Source organism: Amphiura filiformis, chromosome 6 (assembly GCF_039555335.1).
Source record: "Amphiura filiformis chromosome 6, Afil_fr2py, whole genome shotgun sequence".
NCBI classification, from domain to species: Eukaryota; Metazoa; Echinodermata; class Ophiuroidea; order Amphilepidida; family Amphiuridae; genus Amphiura; species Amphiura filiformis.
Window position 1 is genome coordinate 44,793,322 of NC_092633.1, and position 22,045 is coordinate 44,815,366.

General features: G+C 35.6%; 1 protein-coding gene across 1 annotated transcript; it reads left to right on the forward strand.

Moving 5' to 3' along the window:
- The first annotated feature begins 469 nt into the window (after window positions 1–469).
- On the forward strand, window positions 470–1,555 carry LOC140154550 (thyrotropin-releasing hormone receptor-like). The gene has a single exon (XM_072177117.1). The coding sequence runs from the start codon at window positions 470–472 to the stop codon at window positions 1,553–1,555; it is 1,086 nt and encodes a 361-aa protein (XP_072033218.1).
- Window positions 1,556–22,045: the final 20,490 nt, after the last annotated feature.

The following is a 22,045-nucleotide window of genomic DNA, read 5'->3' on the forward strand; positions in this document are numbered from 1 at the left end:
GAGCGAGAGCAGATCGAAATACCGTTATCGCGATCATGACTTCTTCCATTCTCTTCATGTGAAAAATATACTTATACCGGTGACTTCCTGAATTTTATTCACCATTGTTTACTTGCCCTTCCATGCAGTGTACTATTATTACAGACCAAAATGTTTGGAGTAGTTGATTGAATTCGTGGACTTTGAACATTTCCCATCATTTACGGCGTTTCCAGAAACAATAAAACATATTTTCAAAACATACAAAAACTATAAAGGTTTCCACTTACGCAATATCAAACAAATTAATATTTTTGTTAAAATATATTTGTGGAGAAACAAATTACCAATTGTCCGGCATCATTGTTGTGATAGTTTATTATTACACCATTATTCAATCAATTTGCGTGTGAAGTATAATTTATATAAAAAACCAATACCATAGCTATTACATTGTGCAGTGTAGTGTCTAGCACGTAGCCAGTTAAACATGGATAGATCTTGCTCTTCATACCAGCACATTCTTAACCTGTCAGATCCTGAAACCGTTAAGGCCAATCAACCAACTGCGATGGAGAATCTTTTAGTTTTTGCAGGAATGCCGTCAGTTCTGGTCATTGGCATACTCGGCAATTTAGCCTTTCTGTTGGCGGTCTTTCGTATTCCACGGATGAAAACATTAACCAATTCATATCTTGCGCAAGTAGCTCTGACCGATCTCGTGTTCATTGTGTCGACAACAACCGCTTATATCTACCAAACAGTAGAAAGTCCTATAAGATTTACCGTCTCTTACACACATTGGTCAGGATGCTTCAGTGTGTTCTTCGTATTTCTATTCTCTTACACCATATCTTTATTCCTCATCACACTGGTAACAGTAGAAAGATTCTACGCAATATGTCGTCCTTTACAGATGCTTCGCATAACTGGCAAAGGTCGTTCAAGGAAACTTGTAGCATTTCTTTGGATCAGCAGCTTCTTCCTTACTACATTGGCTGTGCTGCAGTACGCCAGGTTGCAACGTACATGCGTTATTTGGCCGTCAGAGGAAGAATATGCAAGGTATCCACAAGTGGTACACTCATGCGTTGCTGTCAGTGCTCATCCAAGTTTGTACGTTGTTTCAGAGATGTCATTGACTTTCCCATATTACATACTTCTTCCTATGAATCTGTACATGTATACCATGATTATCTACACCCTCGGAAACAGAATGCCTATGACTGAAATAGATCAAGCCAACGTTATCCAGACTAAGAAGATACGCAATCAGGTAGCGCGACTTTTGATTATCAATGGTGTTGTGTTTTTTGTTTGTCAGAGTCCGATAAGGATTATTTCTATCCACGACATTGTGCAAAAATTAACTGGTGTTAGTTTGTTTACTCCCTTGCAATACGGACTTCTCGTAATTCTGGGGCGTATTCTCTTATTCATCAATGCAGCCAGTAATCCTGTCATTTATATTACAACCAGCTCATTTTACAGACAAGCCATATGGGAAGCTATTTCATGCAAAGTGAAAGAAATTGGTGGTCGGAGTGAAGGTCAGTCAATGACAAGTAATATCTGAAGACTAAAACCCTGACGCCAAGTGGTTGCACCAAACAATAATTGAACTGAACACATGCACCTATTAGTCTAGTACCAGGCAGAAAATATGTGCCACATGAAGAGTTTTTATTGCAATTTCTTTGTCTGTGGCAACTACTGGTTCAGGATCTGTATGGTGCCACCCTGGCATCTTTGGGCATTTTGAATTATCCAAGATGACCATTAAGATGCCACCGTAACATAACAATGGCTATATCCACACATATAGAACAGATAGAACACTTATAGTGATTATCCACGTTACTCATGTGTGACCTCTAACAAAAGGCACTGGTTCCCGTAGTATTCCTCATTCAAACCAATTCAATGCACGACCTCGGAATTACTTGCATGACTTTGGCGGGGTATCTTGAAACAGCCATGGTTGCACATGCAGGTAATCCTAAAACAAGATATAGGATAGGATATGCAGCTTATAGAACACGGATAACCTCTATTGTGGCCTATATAAATTGTCATGTATAATACCAAGTGGTTGCACCAAACAATCGAACCGAACACATGCACTTCATCTATATATATAAAATCAGAAATAGATGCGTTAAATTTTGAAAAAAATAATGGTAAGCACAAGAGTCATGACAGTCAAGATCATTCAACCAGAGGAGGAAACGGCAACTACTCATAATATCACCATTTTGTACAACAGAATGTTAAACAAATATATCATTGTGAAAACATTTTGCTACATATAAATATATATTGCCATTTTGTTCTCGCGTCAAACTTTGCCAAGGGAGGCTAGCATTATTTTCGTCCCCTTCCGTCCCACTCGGCTGACTACACCGTGTTGAAAGTTGCCGGTGGTAAAAAGAATAAATCACTAGCGTGGATTACTAGGTAAGACATTTAACACTTTTTCAGATTTTGTTCTGATGATAATAGCGTTAAAATAAGCCTGCAGACAATTTAACATCCTAACACTACCAATAAGATTTGCCCCTATCTCTTTCTATACAAGACGCCTCAAGTAAAAAATGGCAACTCCTAGAACTCTCACGGGAAGTATCTCACTTTGAAGATGAGTTCGGACTAAAAAGATGAAGAAATAATTGATGATCCAACTTATATCTCGTTTAGTTATATTGTTCATCTCGTTGCAGTTGTCGCTTCATATAGGTGAATGCAATGATTTGAGTGATGAGAGGTAAGGTGTTAGGAAACAAGCGAGGGGTTGTACTGCTAAGTACCAGGGCATAACAAATTAATGTGTTATTTTTAACAAGGAATCACCTTACGTAGTCCTTCTACAAAGCAGGACATATTTCCTGTGTTACCATACGCCATCGCTGAGTATATGAATTCTAAGTTGAACGTATTAAGGGAGTACTACACCCATTGCATTTTTGTTGCGTTTTTTGGCATTATGTGAAGAAATGAGAAAAAAAGTGGACAAAGTGGTATGCAAAATGAAGGGGCAAATCTTCTCGTTCTATTGGTAGCATCAGTTTTAATGTAGCTTACATGCTGTTAAAGATAGAAGCCAAAAGGTGGTACATCACTGATGTTTTAAATTCACTTCATTTTGGAAAGCTAATTATCAACGGATTTCGTTATTGGATATGTGTTGCTAATGCATCAGCGAAATAATGTAGATATGTAAAATAGAAAGAAGTGGTTCATGATTTCTTTTATGACTTCATGAACTTGGTGCCCCACACTTATCAAAAAACGAACTGGTTAAAATGCTTCTATTTTCAATGTTGAGCTATATTTTGTATTAACTAGCGACATTATTTCACTGAAACTTAATTAAGCCATACGTAACAGGTTACCACAGCCATACTACAGCAATGTTGAAAAAAAAAATGTATTTCTTGTCACCTATACCACCATATTAGGTAGTTTTTCGTAAGCTTCACTTTTGTGATTTTGGTAACTATTCTTTGTTTGTCCAATCCATTTCAACTAGGCAATTAAAATTGTACTCACCATTTACATCCAAGGTATGTTAATATATCCACCACATGATTTTCATTATATATCCAGTAAAAGACAAACTAGACAAAAAATATCAAAACTGGTGCCTCATTATGATATCACAGACTATCACATGTTTTTCAAAATGGATGCCTAAATTTGACCTGAACAAAGTGACCTATAACCTGACCTATGATGACCTATAGACTTTTGAAATCTCTTTTCCTAACAACACATGATAGAAGCTATATAGTATTAAATTGGCTATGCATCCACTGTGGAAGAGCTTATTTAATTTATTCAATGTTATTTAGCATGCATGGCTGAGTACATTTTCTATAGATAGTATAACAAAAGATTTATTGTATTCTATGCAAGTACTCTACTTGAATAGAATAAATTATGTTTTGTTATGAAACACACATCTGAGTTACTAGGATACAGTAAACAAAAATATATAGGGCCAAAATAATTTACTAAAATGGTTTAAAAGCACTTTGTATGTAGAGATATTTTATAAGTTCAGGACATGAGGTGATGAACATATTTATGTACATAAATTTGCAAGAAAAAAAAAGAAGAGGGGTACTGATGAAAATCATGATACATACCCTTAATGCTGCTTTCTTTTGCCGCTTATCGCTGAACGGCGTGACACACCCGCACTGCAGACAAACGGACATAAATCAAGGCTTATGATTGGCTGATACGTCATGCCGCAAGTGGCATGAAAGTATAACAGGGGCATAAACAAGATAAATCGAATATAATCATAGTACAAAAAGAAGGCTCGGTCACCTAACTTTGCACGCGCAATACCTGAGAGCACATCACACACACGAATATTCGCGATATAATACATTTTTCACGTGCTAGATAGACCCCATCTGTTATTTGCAGAAGCTAAGATATGTGGAGGAAGAACTTTGACAACTCCCCGGAACTACTCGTAGATAATGTTATATAAAAAAATGACGTAATGGCACTCTTCTGATCTGTTGATGCCAAGTATTGTAAATTTGTAGGCAAACGTGTACATGTATGACATATATCTTAAAAAAGATCTTTATAAAACAAAGACTAACCATGCATATTCGACAATAATGCTTTTTTCATGTCCTTGCACAATGGCGAATTTGGTTATTTTATTAGCACTTTAAGGAATCGGATAACAACTTTTGCACAGTATTTTTTGTGGGACATGAGAGCGCATCAAACACATCGAATTGCATTCTGAATATGAGGAACGGCCTTCTGATATTAAATAACTTGGATTTTTTTTAATTCGGGATATAATACAAATTTGATATTTTGACATTTTGACATTTTGATATTTAAGTAGCTGGAATGAAAAGCCAACCATCAATTGACAATTTTGACCTTTCATATTGAAGATATACATATTTTCCACCAAAATATTCTTCGGTGTTTTTGAAAAAAAAATCTATATCTTCAATACGAAAGATCAAAATTTTCATACGATGGACGGCTTTTCATCACAGCTACATACATTTTATGCATACATATCATTAGATTGATACAAGTTAACTTGAGGAGTGTTAAATTTCAAAAATATCAATTTTTAATCATTTGAAATAAAATGTGATATCAGAAGGACATTCCTCGTTTTCAAAATACAGTTACAAAATGTCGCTATCCGACCCTTAAGATTAATTTTAAGAGCGTGTGCCTAATCAGGATCCATACAACAGCTTGTTGCCATATTGCATAAAGATGTCTAAATCTAATATCCAAACTTAATAGATTTTGAGGTATTCTGATCAAGATGTGAGGTTTCTTGAAGTAAGGACAAAAAGTGAGAAAATGATTTGGACCCAAAAGATCTCATTAGGAAATGAATTTGGAGAAAACCTTCTGTTAATAAAATACTATGCTGAGCCACCATCCTGGGTGGATCACGCTCCAGTAATTTCAGATGATTGAGCTCAGTAATACATCAAAGGATGTCTTCCAATTCATGAAAACAAATAGATAATCAGCTTATCGGATTAAAAGCTTAGAGGGAAGGTCTTGCTGCTCAGCGAGTGTTTGTAATTATCAGAAGGTTTTCTCCAAATTCATTCTCTAATGTGTTAAGTAGAGATAAGTACAATAATTGCTTACAATATGTCAAAAATCATAACACAAGGCTAAGTGAGTTGAGAAAAACAAGGAGAAGAAGGAGATGGAGGAGAAAATAGCAGGAGGAAAAGAAGGCGAAGGCAAGGAAGATAATGTAGAAGAAGAACTCGTTAATGTCACCCCAGCTTGAAAAATTGTTTGTTCTGCCTATCACTTATACTAATGATTCGCGAAAAAATACATCACGATAATAAAATTCAAATGACGTACAAGCAGTAAGCTGTTAAGAGGCGTAAGCATTGCTAAGACTGATAGATTCAGCGCTCCTTTCGTTTCAAGAGTATTTTGCGCATATGGATAGGTAAATAATTAATAATACATTATATCAAACTGTTGATATCAAACATAATATTTGATATAGGTTACGTGACGTATCTTGACCACATCGAGTGCACTTGTAAAATAGTGTCAATGTATAACACTTGGTATATTTCAGAAAATAAATTGGAAATTGTTTTAGATTTAGTTAAGTTTAATATAAATCGATAATAAATTGTTTCGAATCATAAATACATAAATAATAATGACGAATATTTCATTTAAAGTATAATGTATGACTCGGTTGTACAAGTAGATAACCACTTAATGTATAAAGAAGCATATACTTATACTCGTCAGGGTTTATAATGAGCCGTCACGATTCATAAATAATAATGTACTTTGGTTTCATGAAGGTGTGATATTAACTTTTAAAGAATTTAGTTTACAAAACACTTGGGGACATATTAATCAATCAATCAATCAATCAATTTTTGGTGCAAATTATGTTTATTAATTATTCATTATGCTTTTTTATATAAGTATGTATGAGCAGTTGTATAAGCTGTTTATTTCAATTCGTTTTCATGTATATTTGAGTAAGAGAGAGAGACACTTAGGAAGGAACTTGGAGGTTTGGAGGCAGAGCCTATAGAGAGAGCAGGCTGAGAGGGCAAACTACCTAGTGCAGTCTACATCTCGCACCTGAGGTCATAGTAGCCGCTTCCAGACGCATCACTGCAGCTCTCAAGTCTTCCTGTCATATTTCTTTCCAAGAACTTCAAGAGACTGGAATTCTCCAACTGGAGCCTGCACAACTGCCATCCCTCAATGCCTTCAAAGCGGCTTTGAAGGGCAGTCTCACCTAGACAGCACGCAACCGGGCTTTTTAACTGCAGCCACCTGTATATAACTGCACCTGTAATTAGAGACTGCGTCCATGAGGACGTGCGCATGATACCACTTGCAGTGTGAAATCTTCAGTACCTGAAGTCTACACTTTATAGGAAGAAGAATCAATCTTTCACGGACAAATCCATTCCAACTGAAAAAAGATTGAAATATTCACTCTAAAAAGTTTGAAATCTCATTCCAACCATATGCAACCATGATGCAATACATGCTATTTGGCAGTACATTAGGAGTAACACCCGGGAGTAACACACGCATGATTGGATGATGAAATCAGTCCACAAAAATAGTAAGAGTCAATCCAAAAATCTACGTCAATCTATTTTTCAATCTGTTTAGATTGATTCCTGTCAGCAATCGTTAAAAGTTGGATTTCAATTGGTCAAATACGTCGATTAAAATAAGAACAAATAAAAGGAACACATGATATCTCTCATATGTCTGTCAGTCTTTCTGTTTACGCCCACGTTGATTCAAACTTGAAAATCATACCAAAGCATTATTGCAAACATGTTTCTCTTTATAAAATCTTCTGTCAATGAGTCAAAAGCACATTATTGTTTTATTTTAGAATAAATAATTATACTGCATCGCACTTTGCTGTGCGCTGTTTATGCGAGAAGAACCTAAAGTTCGTTGCCCTGGCCACTTTATTGTTAATTAATGGTCTTTCACGTGATGCGTTTCAACAAATCACAGTGCGCGATTTTGAATAATGGGCCGTGGAGGTAATATAATTTAGAATAAAGGAGGGTGAAGCATATTCTGGTCTTACCTTCATGTAAGCATCACGAAATGTGTATATCTCTAACCCTAGCCCTAACACGAACATTAACCCTTACCCTAAACCCTATAAATCCTAACTCTCATTCAAACCCTACACTCTAACCCTAATACCAAACCTCGTGATAATGCTTTATATTTTTAAAAGGCGCATTATTATTATCATCTTATACATTTACACTGTCCCATCTGCCAGTGAAGACGTTTACGAAGTCTCTCTGACTTCATATTTTTCTTAACACTATAGAATTATAAGTAACAACACTAAGGTGTTGGTGTTTGCATTAAGCCGTCAGACAGAATATAATATAGGAGTGCTGGGAGGGTTCATCAGATGGGGCCCGACACTCCATCCTCGACGCACCCGGACGCTGACAGCAAAATCGTGCCGTGCGTTTCTGAAACATTTTATCGCCTCCCTTAGGTGTCAAGTTGGCAATCACGGGACCGTAGCTATACGACATTTGCATTTCTCTACGCGATATTGCTTAAAATATTCCTGGACGAACCACTTGTATTCGCGAGGGGAAAACCAAGAAGTATGTGTTTCATTACTTAGTGGATGTGACTTGCATAGGTGATGAAGGTACCAGATAAATCTGCCAGCACTGATTTCTCCATCTCTCTCTCTCTCTCTCGCTCTCTTCTCTCTCTCTCTCTCCCTCTCTCCCCGACGTCTCACCTCCCCAGTCTGTTTCCTCTCCCTCTCCTCTCGCCGTCTCTCCACTCTCTCCCTCTCTTTCTCTCTCATTTTTTGAAAAGTCGAGTCATACACTAGGATCCAGAACATGCTCATCTATCAGGGCTCAGTTCTTTAACCCCGATACATTTGCACATTCATTGAATAACCTTTGAAAATTTGAGTACAAAAACTCATACTCTTCAACTTGAGGTCAAATTTTGCACTATGATTGTTTTATAGAGGTTATTGAACTATGCCATCGTGATGAGGCCATTGTGGTTCATAGTGATAACTCGTTACAAGTCCGACCTTTATCAAGTTAAACCTTCTCAAAAAAAAAAAAAAAAAAAGTTAAACCTTCTCTCTTTCGCTTCTGAATTTCTATTATATTCCCCTTTCCCCTGCCTCTCTCTCCCTCGCCCTCTCCCTCTCTCTCTCCTTCTCGCCTTCTTCTTCCATTGTTTTCCCCTTTCTCTTATTCAAGCTAAAGCGAGTAAATACAACCATGACAACCTTGCGTCCGTTCTGTCACTTGTTATGTGAACTGAATTGAGATCACTTGTCAAATACCTTCAAAAGTAAAAATCGTAATCATAATATTCTAGAGCTTTTAATTTCTCGAACTTGACGTGTGACTGGTAAGAGCCGTATACACAACATGCGTGTCGGTCGTAGAAGTGGCAACGTTATTTATTTTCAGGAACATCTTAAGGGCTTTGACGATATTGTTCCTTGTAAAAACGCAGAAGCGTATCAGAAAACACTTGATACTGCGAGAGTCAATAAGGCCAGGGAGCTGCTGAATATTCTAATGCGAGGGTGTATTAAAACGGCTTGTAAGGGTAGTTTGAGCATGAACATTCCCATCGCCTCAATTGCGGCGAGTTTGATTTATAGTGTGTAAAAAACAGTAATGAAATAAAAATTACCGTTTTTGAACTCTTAGAGTGGTTAACATGGTTAAAGGTATTAAGAATGACCTGTTATGAATGAAACCGGTTCAAAAACTAATTTGTACTCAATCGGACCGTGGGTTCCTTCAATTCATAGAGTATTCAATATCGACATGACCACGATCTTTATGTTTTCTGTACTGAAAATGGAAACAATTAAAATTGAAAAAAAATGTAAATTTTGAAATCATATTTCCTTTTGTTCTTGACCTTAAAAGTGACACGGCAAATTGAGCTTTCTGCAACAACTGGCATTTTAAATGCAATGTAAAACTATAAGCCACATTTTCTTTATTGCCATATTTTCTATAAGCAAATTAACTTCATTATCTACCAAAAAGTAATTACCCCCTTAAATAATGGCCATTATTCCTAAACGATTAATCGTATGCCAAATTTGGGATATGCAGTCGAAGTAGAATTTATTTCTGCGCATCATGACACCTCATTTATTGCAATTGTCCCAATATTGATATCTCAGTGTAGATTTAAATGAAAGTAACCCAAGATATGAAAGGTGCAGCAAAGTCCTATTGCCTTATTCAGTATCCATTGAAGGAAATGTTTTCATCATGTTCATGAACTTGTACCGTTGTAGGAGGTCAAAACAGGCGGTAAAAATGTCATTATTTACATCAGTGGTCATAGTTTAGTTAATCCGATATTACGTAAAACATGTCATGTTCAATGTTTTGGTGACCAAGACGGACACAAGAAGTGGAAGACCAAGAGTTACATCTGTTTGAAACACCTTCCAATCAATAAATTTTGAATCTAACTTTACCACTCAACTTGCATTTAGGACCTTGTTGGTGAAAAAAAATATTGAAATATAAAGACAATTGTTATTGATTATCACATGCTTTGTTTCACTCCAAATGCATGAAACCAAAAGAATAATTAAATGAGAGCTGAATATAAACATCTCAAAAAAAGTAACTAACCCTACTTAAATAATGGCCATTATTCAAAAAGGGACTATTGTATTTCAAATCTGCAAAATGCGTTGGAAGCAGAATTTATTTCTGCGCATTTTGACACCTCATTTGATAAGATAACCCAGAAAACAATAAAATACCGGTCAATTTAATGTAGTGAGGTCCAGATTTGTAAGTTGCACTTACATACAATACAAAAACACTCAGATATCATTACTCAGATTTCCTTCCATTATATTGAATACAAAATCAATAGAATTTACTGCAACTTTCAAATCTTGGGTTACATTGAATTAAATGTACGCTGTGACGTCAATATTTAGTCAATTGCTACAAATGAGGTGTCAAAATGTGCAGAAATAAATTCTGCTTCCAACGCATTTTACAGATTTTGTAATACAATCTCCCGTTACTTGAATAATGGTCAGCTCGACGATTATGGTCACTTTAATTTATCAAAATATTGTACAACAACAATGTTTGATCAAAATACAGTACAGTCATTTATTTATTATTTGTTTATTTATTTATTTATTTATTTATTTATTTATTTATTTATTTATTTATTTATTTATTTACTTCTTTCTTTCTTTTCTTTCTTTCTTTTTCTTTCTTTCTTTCTTTCTTTCTTTCTTTCTTTCTTTCTTTCTTTCTTTCTTTCTTTCTTTCTTTCTTTCTTTCTTTTTCTTTCTTTCTTTCTTTCTTTCTTTCTTTCTTTCTTTCTTTCTTTCTTTCTTTCTTTCTTTCTTTCTTTCTTGAATGATTGAATAATTATATCAATAAATAACAATTGAAACAGAAAAGCACGTCATTCCATATCTTATGTAACACCCTTTGAAATTGAGTAAATACCTCTGTATTAAGTACTAGTATTATGTTGGAGCGATGATTTCATGCAGTTTATGGGTGTATGTTTGAAAGAATCTACTCAGGTGAGACCGGGTACAACTATTGTATTAAAAATGCGCATGCTTCCTAGAATATAAATGACTAAGCTGAACTTACTACTTTTAGTTGTTAAATTATCAATGCTCTGCGTACTGGCCATAGGCTTCATGATCATAAAATTGCCAAGTTTTGAAATATTTTCTCAAAATATCAAGAGCTATCTCAGGAACCACTGAGCTAATACTAGTATTTTTTACTAGGCTTGTTTGTACTCATTTTAATGAAGTTTTCATACTGATTCCAAATTTCTGAATTTTGATTTTGTTAATACTTGTCGTCTTCAGTGTGGAGAGAATTAAAGATCTTAATAAATCAAAATCGATGGTGTTTTAAAATTGTAGAAATCCTTAAAAATGACACCTGGCAAGTCCAGATTTAACCCAACCCAACCAATCATTACATTTGGCGCGAAAATCTCCCTGGCAGACGTAGTTCCGTTCCAGTGTGCAGTCTTAGCTCCTTTAGGGAGGTACAGATTTCACAAAATTCCTATTATCATCTATTCATTAGTACCAGCGGGGAATTGTACCATCCATTCGATCTTCAAAATCACCACCGATGGCGAGATGAATAAAAATGTAAGGAAAAAAAAAGAAGACGGAAAAGAAATAAACGAGTCATGCAGAACAGGGAGTAAAGAGCAAATATCGCTTGCGTGTATCGCCGTGAGACTTTTTAAAAATTGAAAAGTCACTGAAATATGAATACTCTCTCGCAAAGTTCCCTCCCTCACGTCGTGAGATATAATGAAGCCGATTATTTCATTCAACGGTCGACTAAATATGAAAATAACAATCTGGACCAAATTCAAATGGCGTGAAAAACATGTTTTTTATGTTCAAATCACGTCTTGTCATTATTGCTGCCTGTATTGTTAGTACGAGCTAGAGCCACGCATAGGCAGCGTTGTGCTGATGCATATCACGCCTTAGTCGAGTAAGATAGTCGCAGAATAACGCCTCATACCGACGCCTTTACGCCTTAGCATTATTTACCCATTCCAATTCGAGATATTCTTCAGGAAATGGTACTGATATGAATACTAGCGAGTAAAGAAAACAAGCAGGGAAAACAATAACATTGGATGTGCTAACAAAATGAGATGGAATTTACCCAAAAATTCAAATGCTATAAGAAATAACTACTAGATTAGATTCTGCTGTTTTTATAGCATTTTACATCAAATGATAGCCATTCTAACAAAATTCAATTTAATGAGAACTGAAATTGTCACGTTCGCTATCGATATGAACAAAAAAAGAGTACTCTATTTTTGCAGACGAACATCAAACTTGAAAAGCAATCCAATCGGGCCAACTTGAAAAGTACTTATACGCTTTACGAGCCGTGTTCTAGTTGAACATATATAGCGAGTGCTAATAATATCGTAAGCGCAAATCATCAGCATTGTTCCAGAACCTCAAATGAATTTTATTCAACTAAATAGGTTTTATTATCATACCCGAAACGTGTGAAGTACTATACCGAAGTATATATTCAGAATCAAAACCTATAATTATTTTAGAGAACAACGTGTTCAGGCTGTAAACTTGGTTGTATTTTTGTGTTGGCTAATATCTACAAAATAATATTGCCCGACTAATAATTGCGGAGATGTAGAGCATTATTAGGGTGGATCGCTTGATGCATAAGATTGGCTTAAAAGTGAAGGACAAGTCAATGAAATTCTTTCTTTCATATAAAAAGATTGGCACAACTGAAGAAACAGCAGTGAATAGATTCATCAGGTTTGTGCTTCAAATCATTTGGCAATTTGTACTTCCGAACACAGCATAATACGGGTAAAAATGTCAAATTTTGGTAAATGTTTGGGAAGTTGTACGTACGGACAATATTGTCAATGCTGTTTGTTCCTATCAACTGGCACTTTTTGCTTGTCAAAACCTGTAAGTTTTGACTTACTAATATTTCGTCTATCACATCAGAGAACTGAGTTTCAGAGAATCAGAGAAGTCAGTTTCCTGGGAAAGTGGATAAGATGCTCAGATCTGAAATGTCTGATGAAGTCCACCCAAAGTATTCTAGAATGGGCTATTCCAGAAAATAGATCCACACCCCTATAGAGGAGCGGTTCGGATATTTGGACTTTTTGTCCAGTCGTGATTGTTGGAAACCCATACTTTTAAAGTGCCCAAAGGCGAAAATATCCAGCAAAGAGCGAAAAAATTTTCAAAATAGGAAATCCTCAATTTGAGAGCTCATTTCGGACAATTCCGGAATTTTTAATACATTTTATTGCATTTCCAAGCTTTTTCCAGTGACATTGGTATTAAACTGGAATTCCAGTCGTTTTCAGGAAGCAAACCTAGAAATCCAGACATGTCTTATATTGAAAAACTTCCTCCTCTATAGGGTGTGTGCACTTATTTTCTGGAATAGCCCAATACTCATGATACTTTGGTCCACCGATGTGATGGACGAAATATTAGTAAGTGAAAGGTTTTGACACGCAAAAATTGCCACTTGACGGGAAGAAAAAGCGTTGATAATAATGTCCGTACGTACAACTTCCCAAACAGTTACCAAAATTTGACATTTTTACCCGTATTATGCGATGTTCGGTATTATTACTTGCAGGGTATTAACGCACTCATTCTCTTCACAAAAATGCAAAACGAAATCTGTAGCGAATCAGTCATCACTGACAAAGCCTCTAAGTACCAACATCAGAACACGACCAACAATAGTATAGTTTTAGTTTTCAAAAATGATAATTTAGCAGGACAGTTGGGAAATAATGTTAGTATAGAAAACTTTTATGGGTCGTCTTTAGTGATACAATGTCTGATGATGACTTTTGTTTGACGATCACAAATTAATTTGGCAATGAAGTAGAACCACAAGTATGTTTACCCAATTAATTTTGTTCATAAACATGATAAAGTAGCAGACTTTTGATCTTAGGGTAAAATGCTTTTAAAGGGACTGTTAGTGAAAAGAGAGGGAGAAAGAGAGAAAGAAAGATATATATATATATATAGAGAGAGAGAGAGAGAGAGAGAGGGAAATAGACAGAATCAGGGAGAGAGATATATATATAGAGAGAGGGAGGTAGGGGGAGGGAGTGGGAGTGGGAGAGGGAGAGAGAGCCCCAACAACAGATCCACAACAAAACAACAATAGCAACAACAAGAGAAAACACGTAAAAAGAAAAACAACAACAAAGAAACAAAATAATGATAAAGCAAAACGATTAAAGATTATGTAGAAATACTACATTTATGCCTGTTCATTTGTGTTAAACATGTTAAACCTAAGGAATGCTATTTATTTTCTGTATTATACGGAAATCTACGCAGGACACCGGCAATCTAGAGTTACAAATTCGTTATATCACCGAATATGTAAGAAAAATATTCCGGAAATTGTTACTCTTACCAAACATCCTCATCTCAGCTTCAGTCCTCGTCTATTATGCTTAATCACTGTGACCGCATGAGTGATGGGAACAAATCAGTGAAGCGAACTCCCATGTTTAGTTATTCGAGATTGGTCAGCGGTCTGGGGACATCCTAAGGGAGCGTTCTTCCTCATCCTTAAACCATGCTTCATCTCACACTCTAACTGCTTTTTAAAGATGCCCCATATGGTGCTTCTCTCTTTGTTATATTATTACTTAACCATGCATAATTACACAGGTTCACTCAAATTCCGTTAAGTGAGAATTTAATTTGAGTATTTTAAATGCTCTGCGTGTTAGCCAAAGGCTTCGACAATCAAAGTTTTGAGATATTTTCTCAAAATATCAAGAGCCATCTTATGAATTAATATTAGGCTTGTTTGTACTCGTTTTAATGATTTTTTTAAAATTTTACCCTAATTCCAAATATGTCATGAAAATGTATTTTTTTAAATTTAAAAATATGAAATTTGTCTTCTGCAGTCGACAGCCGCATTAAACCAAGTCCATTCTTTACTATGTTTTCATGGAATGGTGTGTTAGAATAATCACATAAATTGTAAGCACATAATGTAATAACTATTCCGACGGCGAAGTCGTTAAAACTTACTAATTGTTATGAACTCCCGTCTTTAAACTATATCCCACAATTAATGTAATAACATTTTGCATGACTTTGAGTAATTTTGGTTTTTTTTTAATGTCAAGCATATCTAGGCATTAACAGCTGAAATATAGGAGATAATGCTGACGAAAATGACCTGGTGTAAGGGGTCGCCATAGATAGCCGGGGCATTTTTACAGGACAGTCATAGCCAACAATCGGACTTATTACCTGATCGGAACCGACGGTAACGATGTCTTTTATCATGGGTCGTCTGTCCCGCCTTTACTAGAAGAACCACTGGGAGAGCGAAATTAGATTTCGTTGGTCCTGTGGGGAATTGAACCAGTTGTGTCTCGCTGCTCCTATATGGTGTGTTCGAATCCGGGGTTCGAATAATCACATAAATTGTAAACACATAATGTAATTACATTTTGCAAATGTTGGTAACTATACGTTTGTGCATGACTAAAGTAAATGTTGGTATATAAAATTATTCTACTGGAAACAAGGGAAGAGGCTTACGCAACGTACACTGGAACATGGAAACTTTCAAACATTACGAACTAGCGCACAATGTCAAATTAAATTTTCTTAATCGCAGTTCTTAATAATATGAATATAAAGGGGAACGAAGAACCAAGTATCGTACACTAGCACATTTAAACATGAAATTACAATGGAACATAACATGCATAGGCAGAACCAGTGGAAAAACTCCGGACATACCTGCCGGTGCAGGGCTTGAACCCCAGATCTTTCGCTTGCTTGGTGAACGCTTGAACCAGTGAGCTAAACAAACTGTCCCTGATAAACAAGTCTTGTACTTATAGATATGAGAAGTTAGGGTCAACAATACAAACAACACACGGTATCGCACCTTATCCTACAATCCAGGAAAAAAATAGTTGGCACACTTGCACTAAACAATGGTAATGCATGCCCTATCAAAATTGGAGAGGCGAGTGAAACATGCATGCAACATATGTGAAGTACAGACTACCCCCTATATCTCACCCTTCCCCACTCCCCATCTTTCAATGTTGACAACATATGGCTTGGTCCAACATGGAATTGGGGGAGCGGGGGAAGAGATATACCAAAAGACAGGCAAAGTGTGCCAACCTTTTTTCCTGGATTGTAGGTGTATCTTCAGGCCGACTGTTGATGGCGGCAATATTGTGAACTAGGTATGTTGTGAACTAGATATAAATGTGAGATACTTGTCCAATAGAATCGCAAGCAGCTCTGCACTGTGATTGTATCAAGGTTAGCAACTATTTTAAACTGTTGCGATTTGGTAGTTTACAGCATCTTGCGAATGGCGGTGAGCTTTGGCAAAAATTGCATTGGTCATTTCATACCGAGCGTGTAGAAGAATTCAAATATCACAGATATACTTTTGTAGGTCATGTAGTTCTTGAGTTATGTTGTAAAGAGGGCTGAAACAACAACACTTTTGTAAAACGTACATAACTCATTTACAACAATAAATCAAGCAAGTTTTTAAAGTATACGATTTGTAGAATGCACTTTTGCAAAACATCAAAGTGTTATTTTTCAATAATATATTGATTTAGATAATGAAAATCGATTTTTGTTACTGCTTCGACCAAAAATACCTCGTCTACCCCTTAACTATCCCCCAACATTATTAGTTCACAATAATACCCAGTTCATATTTAGCTGCGGTGATTTGAACCCACGACCTCGAGCTGAGTCGAATCATTAATTTTACCGATCGATGCGCCATCATGGCCTCAGCATGAATTTAGTTTTCATACAATCATAATAATGATAAAGAATTGCTTTTGAAATCTTAAAAGTTTTTTTCTTTCTTTAATATTCATGATCCACAAATTGTTATAAGATCTGCAGCGATAGCAACCTAGATAATACGACTTCGTGCCTGCTTTGTTGAAATCGAATCCAGGCGGTACTTCTGGGTGTGGTGTGATATCGCCATTTTCCACGGCAGCAAACTTTACTTGTCAGATAAGGCAAATTTGCTTAAAACGTCACTGTAACCATATGGGTATAACACCGGTGTCTTTAGCTTGATGAATATAAACAAAGTAGCTCGATGAAAAATATGAATTTCTCTCTCTTCAAATATTATTTCTTATTTCAAGAGCAAACAGTGGCAGTTATAATGCGGTTTTAATGTAGTTTAAACCCTTGAGTTGCAAATCCTATGGCTATTATACTCAAGACAAAATAAGCACTTGACGAGCGAGGAAAAGTGAAGATTTGTGGAGATTATCACCAATAGACATGTATTTTTTAAACCCATCGGACTTTGATGTGTGGCGCGATAGAGAACTGATGGATACTTGAAAGAATATTATGTAGGTAATCATTAAACATGTTATTGTCCTAAATTTATTCCAAAATATGGAAGAAGAGTAATATAGCACGCATTTTGTAATGTTATTTTCATAGATGGCCCTTAATAGTTTATGTCCTTTCATGTATTATATTAGCGCCAACAAGTATCCTTACACTTGGAAGAAACATCCTAATTTTAAAACTAAACCATATTTTGGCTAAATTTATTTGTTTAATAGATGCACCATCTAATCTGGCACATTATGACACCCCATTGAATCCAATGTGACTTCAAGAAGCAAAGTTACAAGCATTTGATTAGACGAAGGTCCAGTTTTAAGAGTGACAAACTGGCCTATTCAAAACTCCACGCCCAAGACATCTGGTTTGAGAATGGTGAATGGCTAATTACGTGCCTTTAATTTAAAAACAAAAGGAACAAAAAGAAAACTGAAACAAAAGAACTGACAATGACAAATAAAATGGAACTTATGAAAAGTACAGAGAAGTAAAAACTGAAACAAAAACTGCTTTAAATAAAATTTCATTGAAGAAACTGTGTTTTCTCTTTGTTGCGCTTGTTGGAATCTTTTTGCGTCGTGTATAGGCCATTTTGTCACTTTCAAAACTGGACCTTCGTCTGTTCAATTGCTTGTAACTTTTCTTCTTGTGGTCACATTGGATTCAATGTGGTGTCATAATGTGCAGGATATGGTGCATCTATTAAAAAGCAAATTTACCCAAATATTGTTTAGTTTTGAAATTGTGACTATTTTTCCAAGTGTAAGGATACTTTTTGGCGCAGTATATGGACAATTAAGAGGAATACGAAAATTAGACAAAATTCTATTACTTCATTATTATATTTTGAATGAATATGATCATATGAAACGGAGATGACCAATTGATTGTGTGCCTTAAATCATATATGAAAACAAACTAGAGAATTGATTTCGTATAGTTGTACGTTCTTGATGCGCGGATGGGGGTGGGGTGTGTGTGTGTCTCATGACTATTTTCTCTATTTAATTCTTTTTCTGCAATGTAATTTTTAGTGGAGCGTTTAACTCAAACCATTGATATACATAAAACCTGTCAGTAACATATTTCGATAAAGCATTGTCAACTTGTGTAAATACACACATTTGAACCCATTAATGTATCAAGTTTACACACGTGATTGACTAATTCTAGATATGTATGTACAATTTTTGCCTTTTGATAATCAGCATACTTTCAGGCTATAGCCTATATTGAAACCGCCTTTGTTTTAATTACCTTAAGTGTTTCTCTAACACATCGCTTAATTGTGTGCTTTCACATTTAAGGCAAATATGGTATGCACCCCATGATTATTTTGTCGTAGCTATTGATTCCCCCATTGGCTGTGGGATGGCGACCTTTTGAATTGGCAAGCCGGAGGTATATACAAACCTTTTGGCTCATTCGAAATGACAAGATAGTACTCGTCAGGGGGTATGTATGTGCAGTGATACATCCTCAGGGGGATTATGACATAGAGACAGTGGTGTCATTTAATATCAGAGTATTCATGCGTTGTATATTTGATGATCCGATATAGCCTACATCATTTGCTCCGCCACCGAATCGATCATCGTCATCTTTTTAGTAGAATGATTTTTTTTCTGGTTTTCCAGTCCTCCTCTCTCTCTCTCTATCTCTCTCCCTCTTTCCGTGACGGTAGATTGGACTGTATGGCGTGGTTAAGGGACAAATCCGCCTCGGGAAATCACTGCTGTGTAATTGTCCGCTAGATGTCTCGCTAATATCGAATACGACCCAAAGGCAAAACGAGAGTTGGTATGTACCCGCTAGGGTCCCGATTTAGCTACTAGAATAATGTGAAAGACGACTTGTTTTTCATTGGCAATTGTAATACATTACAAACATGCACAATTTGGGCTTTGTGCGCTGATTTTTGATACTGGTAATTGTTAATTTAAGCTGAGAATTAGTGAAAGAGATCTTAGTCCCGAGTGATATTTTATTTGAGAGTTACTTGATGCATAAATTGATTAAACTGTGTAATTTAAGAGATGTGTATAGGAACATCAACGTGGAAAGAAGAAGAAATATTGTCTTATTTGAAATAATTATAATGATTACTTTAACTTGACAGTGTATCAAAGAAACGTAGTGAAAACTTTGATATTGATGTTGAATTGTGTCATAATAAATATATACTGCGCCAAAAAGTATCCTTACACTTGGAAAAATAATCACAATTTCAAAACTGAACCACATTGATGTAAATTTTTTAATAGATGCACTATCTAATACTGCACATTATGACACCACATTGAATCCAATGTGACCTCAAGAAGTAAAGTTACAAGCAATTGAATAGACTAAGGTCCAGTTTTAAAAGTGACAAACTGGCCTATACACAGATACAAGGCACAAAAAGATTCCAACAAGCGCATCAAAGAGACAACACAGTTTCTTTAATGAAGCTTTATTTAAAGCTGTTTATTTCAGTTTTACTTCTCTGTACTTTTCATAACTCTCATTTTATTTGTCAGTTCTTTTGTTTCAGTTTTCTTTTGTTACTTTTGTTTTAAATTAAAGGCACGCATAAGTTAGCCATTCGCCACTCTCAAACCAGATGTCTAGTCCGTGGAGTTTTGAATAGGCCAGTTCGTCACCTTCGTCTAATCAATTGCTTGTAACTTTGCTTCTTGAAGTCACATTGGATTCAATGGGGTGTCATAATGTGCCGGATTAGATAGCCCATCTATTTAACAAATAAATTTACCAAAATATGGTCTAGTTTTAAAATTAGGATTTTTCTTCCAAGTGTAAGGATACTTTTTTGGCGCAGTATAAGTAAAATATATGCATGTGAAGTATGTTCGACGTCATATTAATTGTTTCAAATGTGTGGTGTGTCATACAGGAAATGAAGAAAGAAAGAAAGAAAGAAAGAAAGAAAAATGCTTCACAATCTTCTTCATCACCGACACATTTGTCATCTTCGTATTTATATTTGCCAGTAATATTTGGTGAAATCATAGACACAATCGTAGCCTTATAAAACAAGGCATTCCAACTCTTTTGTTCTTGAAAACAATTATGAACATCCCTATCACAATGTTGTTTTACGACTTTAACAGGCCGTCCAATTCTTACGAGAATTGAAAAACATGTTTTGATGAAAAGACTGAAAGAGTCAAGTCGGACATGACGACATTTTCGAGGTCGATTGCCCCTTCTCTAAAAGATTAAAGCACTATGTGGCACACAATTATTTATGTCTGAGATCGTTTAACTCGGGTCAATGGCCTATGTTCAACCTGCTATGTCAGTAGGGGTACATTAGTAGAATAAGGGGGCAATGAAAAGGATTTACTGTTATACTGAAGTGCATGACATTGTTGGTTACTATGGAAGATAAATTTCAAAAGGTTGTTCCGCCTTTGCGACCTTAAGGCGTCGTTGGATGTACCTCCCCGATTTACAGGGGAAAAGGGTTGGAATAGTTGTGTTTTAAAGCAAATGACAAAACATGTTCAGTTAATGTTATGTTGAACATGAGGAATCTGTTTTGTGGAAAGACTGAGACCATGTCAAGAGAATAAATTATGCTAATTAACATTATGAAGAGTCGTGCTTTTGTTTTCAATTGTTGTCCATAAGGTGTCATTGGTGTCAATATCACAAAGACACAATTTATCTATATTTCCTTGACATTATTCTCCCTTAGATTTTGAAATTTTTGAATTGGTTCAATCATTAATGGTACAAAAGAAATCTTAAAACTGTAAGAAAACATTTGACTGAAAACAGATGTTTGTGTTACTTAATATATAAATGTTATTATCATCAAAGAACGGACTGCTTTAGCACATAACGGGAGACAAAGACTACAACCTGTTTTCATCATGTTCATTGATATCTGTATTCTCTATGTGATCCTATACAATATGAGGACAATGCGTGGCTGTCACAACCATGTAGCTTTCTACTTTACTGGATTTATAGGCCAATTGATTCAGCTATTTGAAAAGAGATGAACTGCAGCATGTTTTGGTGAGCAATAGTTGTTTATATCTTGTTCGATACCCATGATATACATGTACCTTTAAAAATCTTAACCTTTTTGATATTAGTAGGCATGTCCACTAAAAATTGAAGTACTTTTAAATTGATTCAGACCTAACTTATTGGATGGGAATTGATGAAAGAAACATTTTGGCGTTTAAATAATCTTAATCGGACGTTTCATTCCAGAGATATGGCCTTTCGAGTGTCACGGTTTTATATAGGGCTGCTAGAACATGTTAAAAAGTTAAAGTCCAAAAGGAATACTAACAGAAAGTGCAACTTTAAGGTACTTTTTCTTAATGTATTTATTAACTATCTTATCTGGAACATTATATTTGCTTATAACAACATGAAAATAAGATCATCCTGAAAATTTAATCGATTTTGTTGACATACAACAAAAACTATAAGACCTCAAAACCCATGGTTTGTTTGTTGAAACCTCAAGCATGATCATAGATGGCCGCCATGGAAAATATCTCCATAGAGGAGATG

Coding starts and splice junctions, on each gene's coding strand:
- LOC140154550 (XM_072177117.1), top strand. CDS start 470: ATGGATAGATCTTGCTCTTCATACCAGCACATTCTTAACCTGTCAGAT.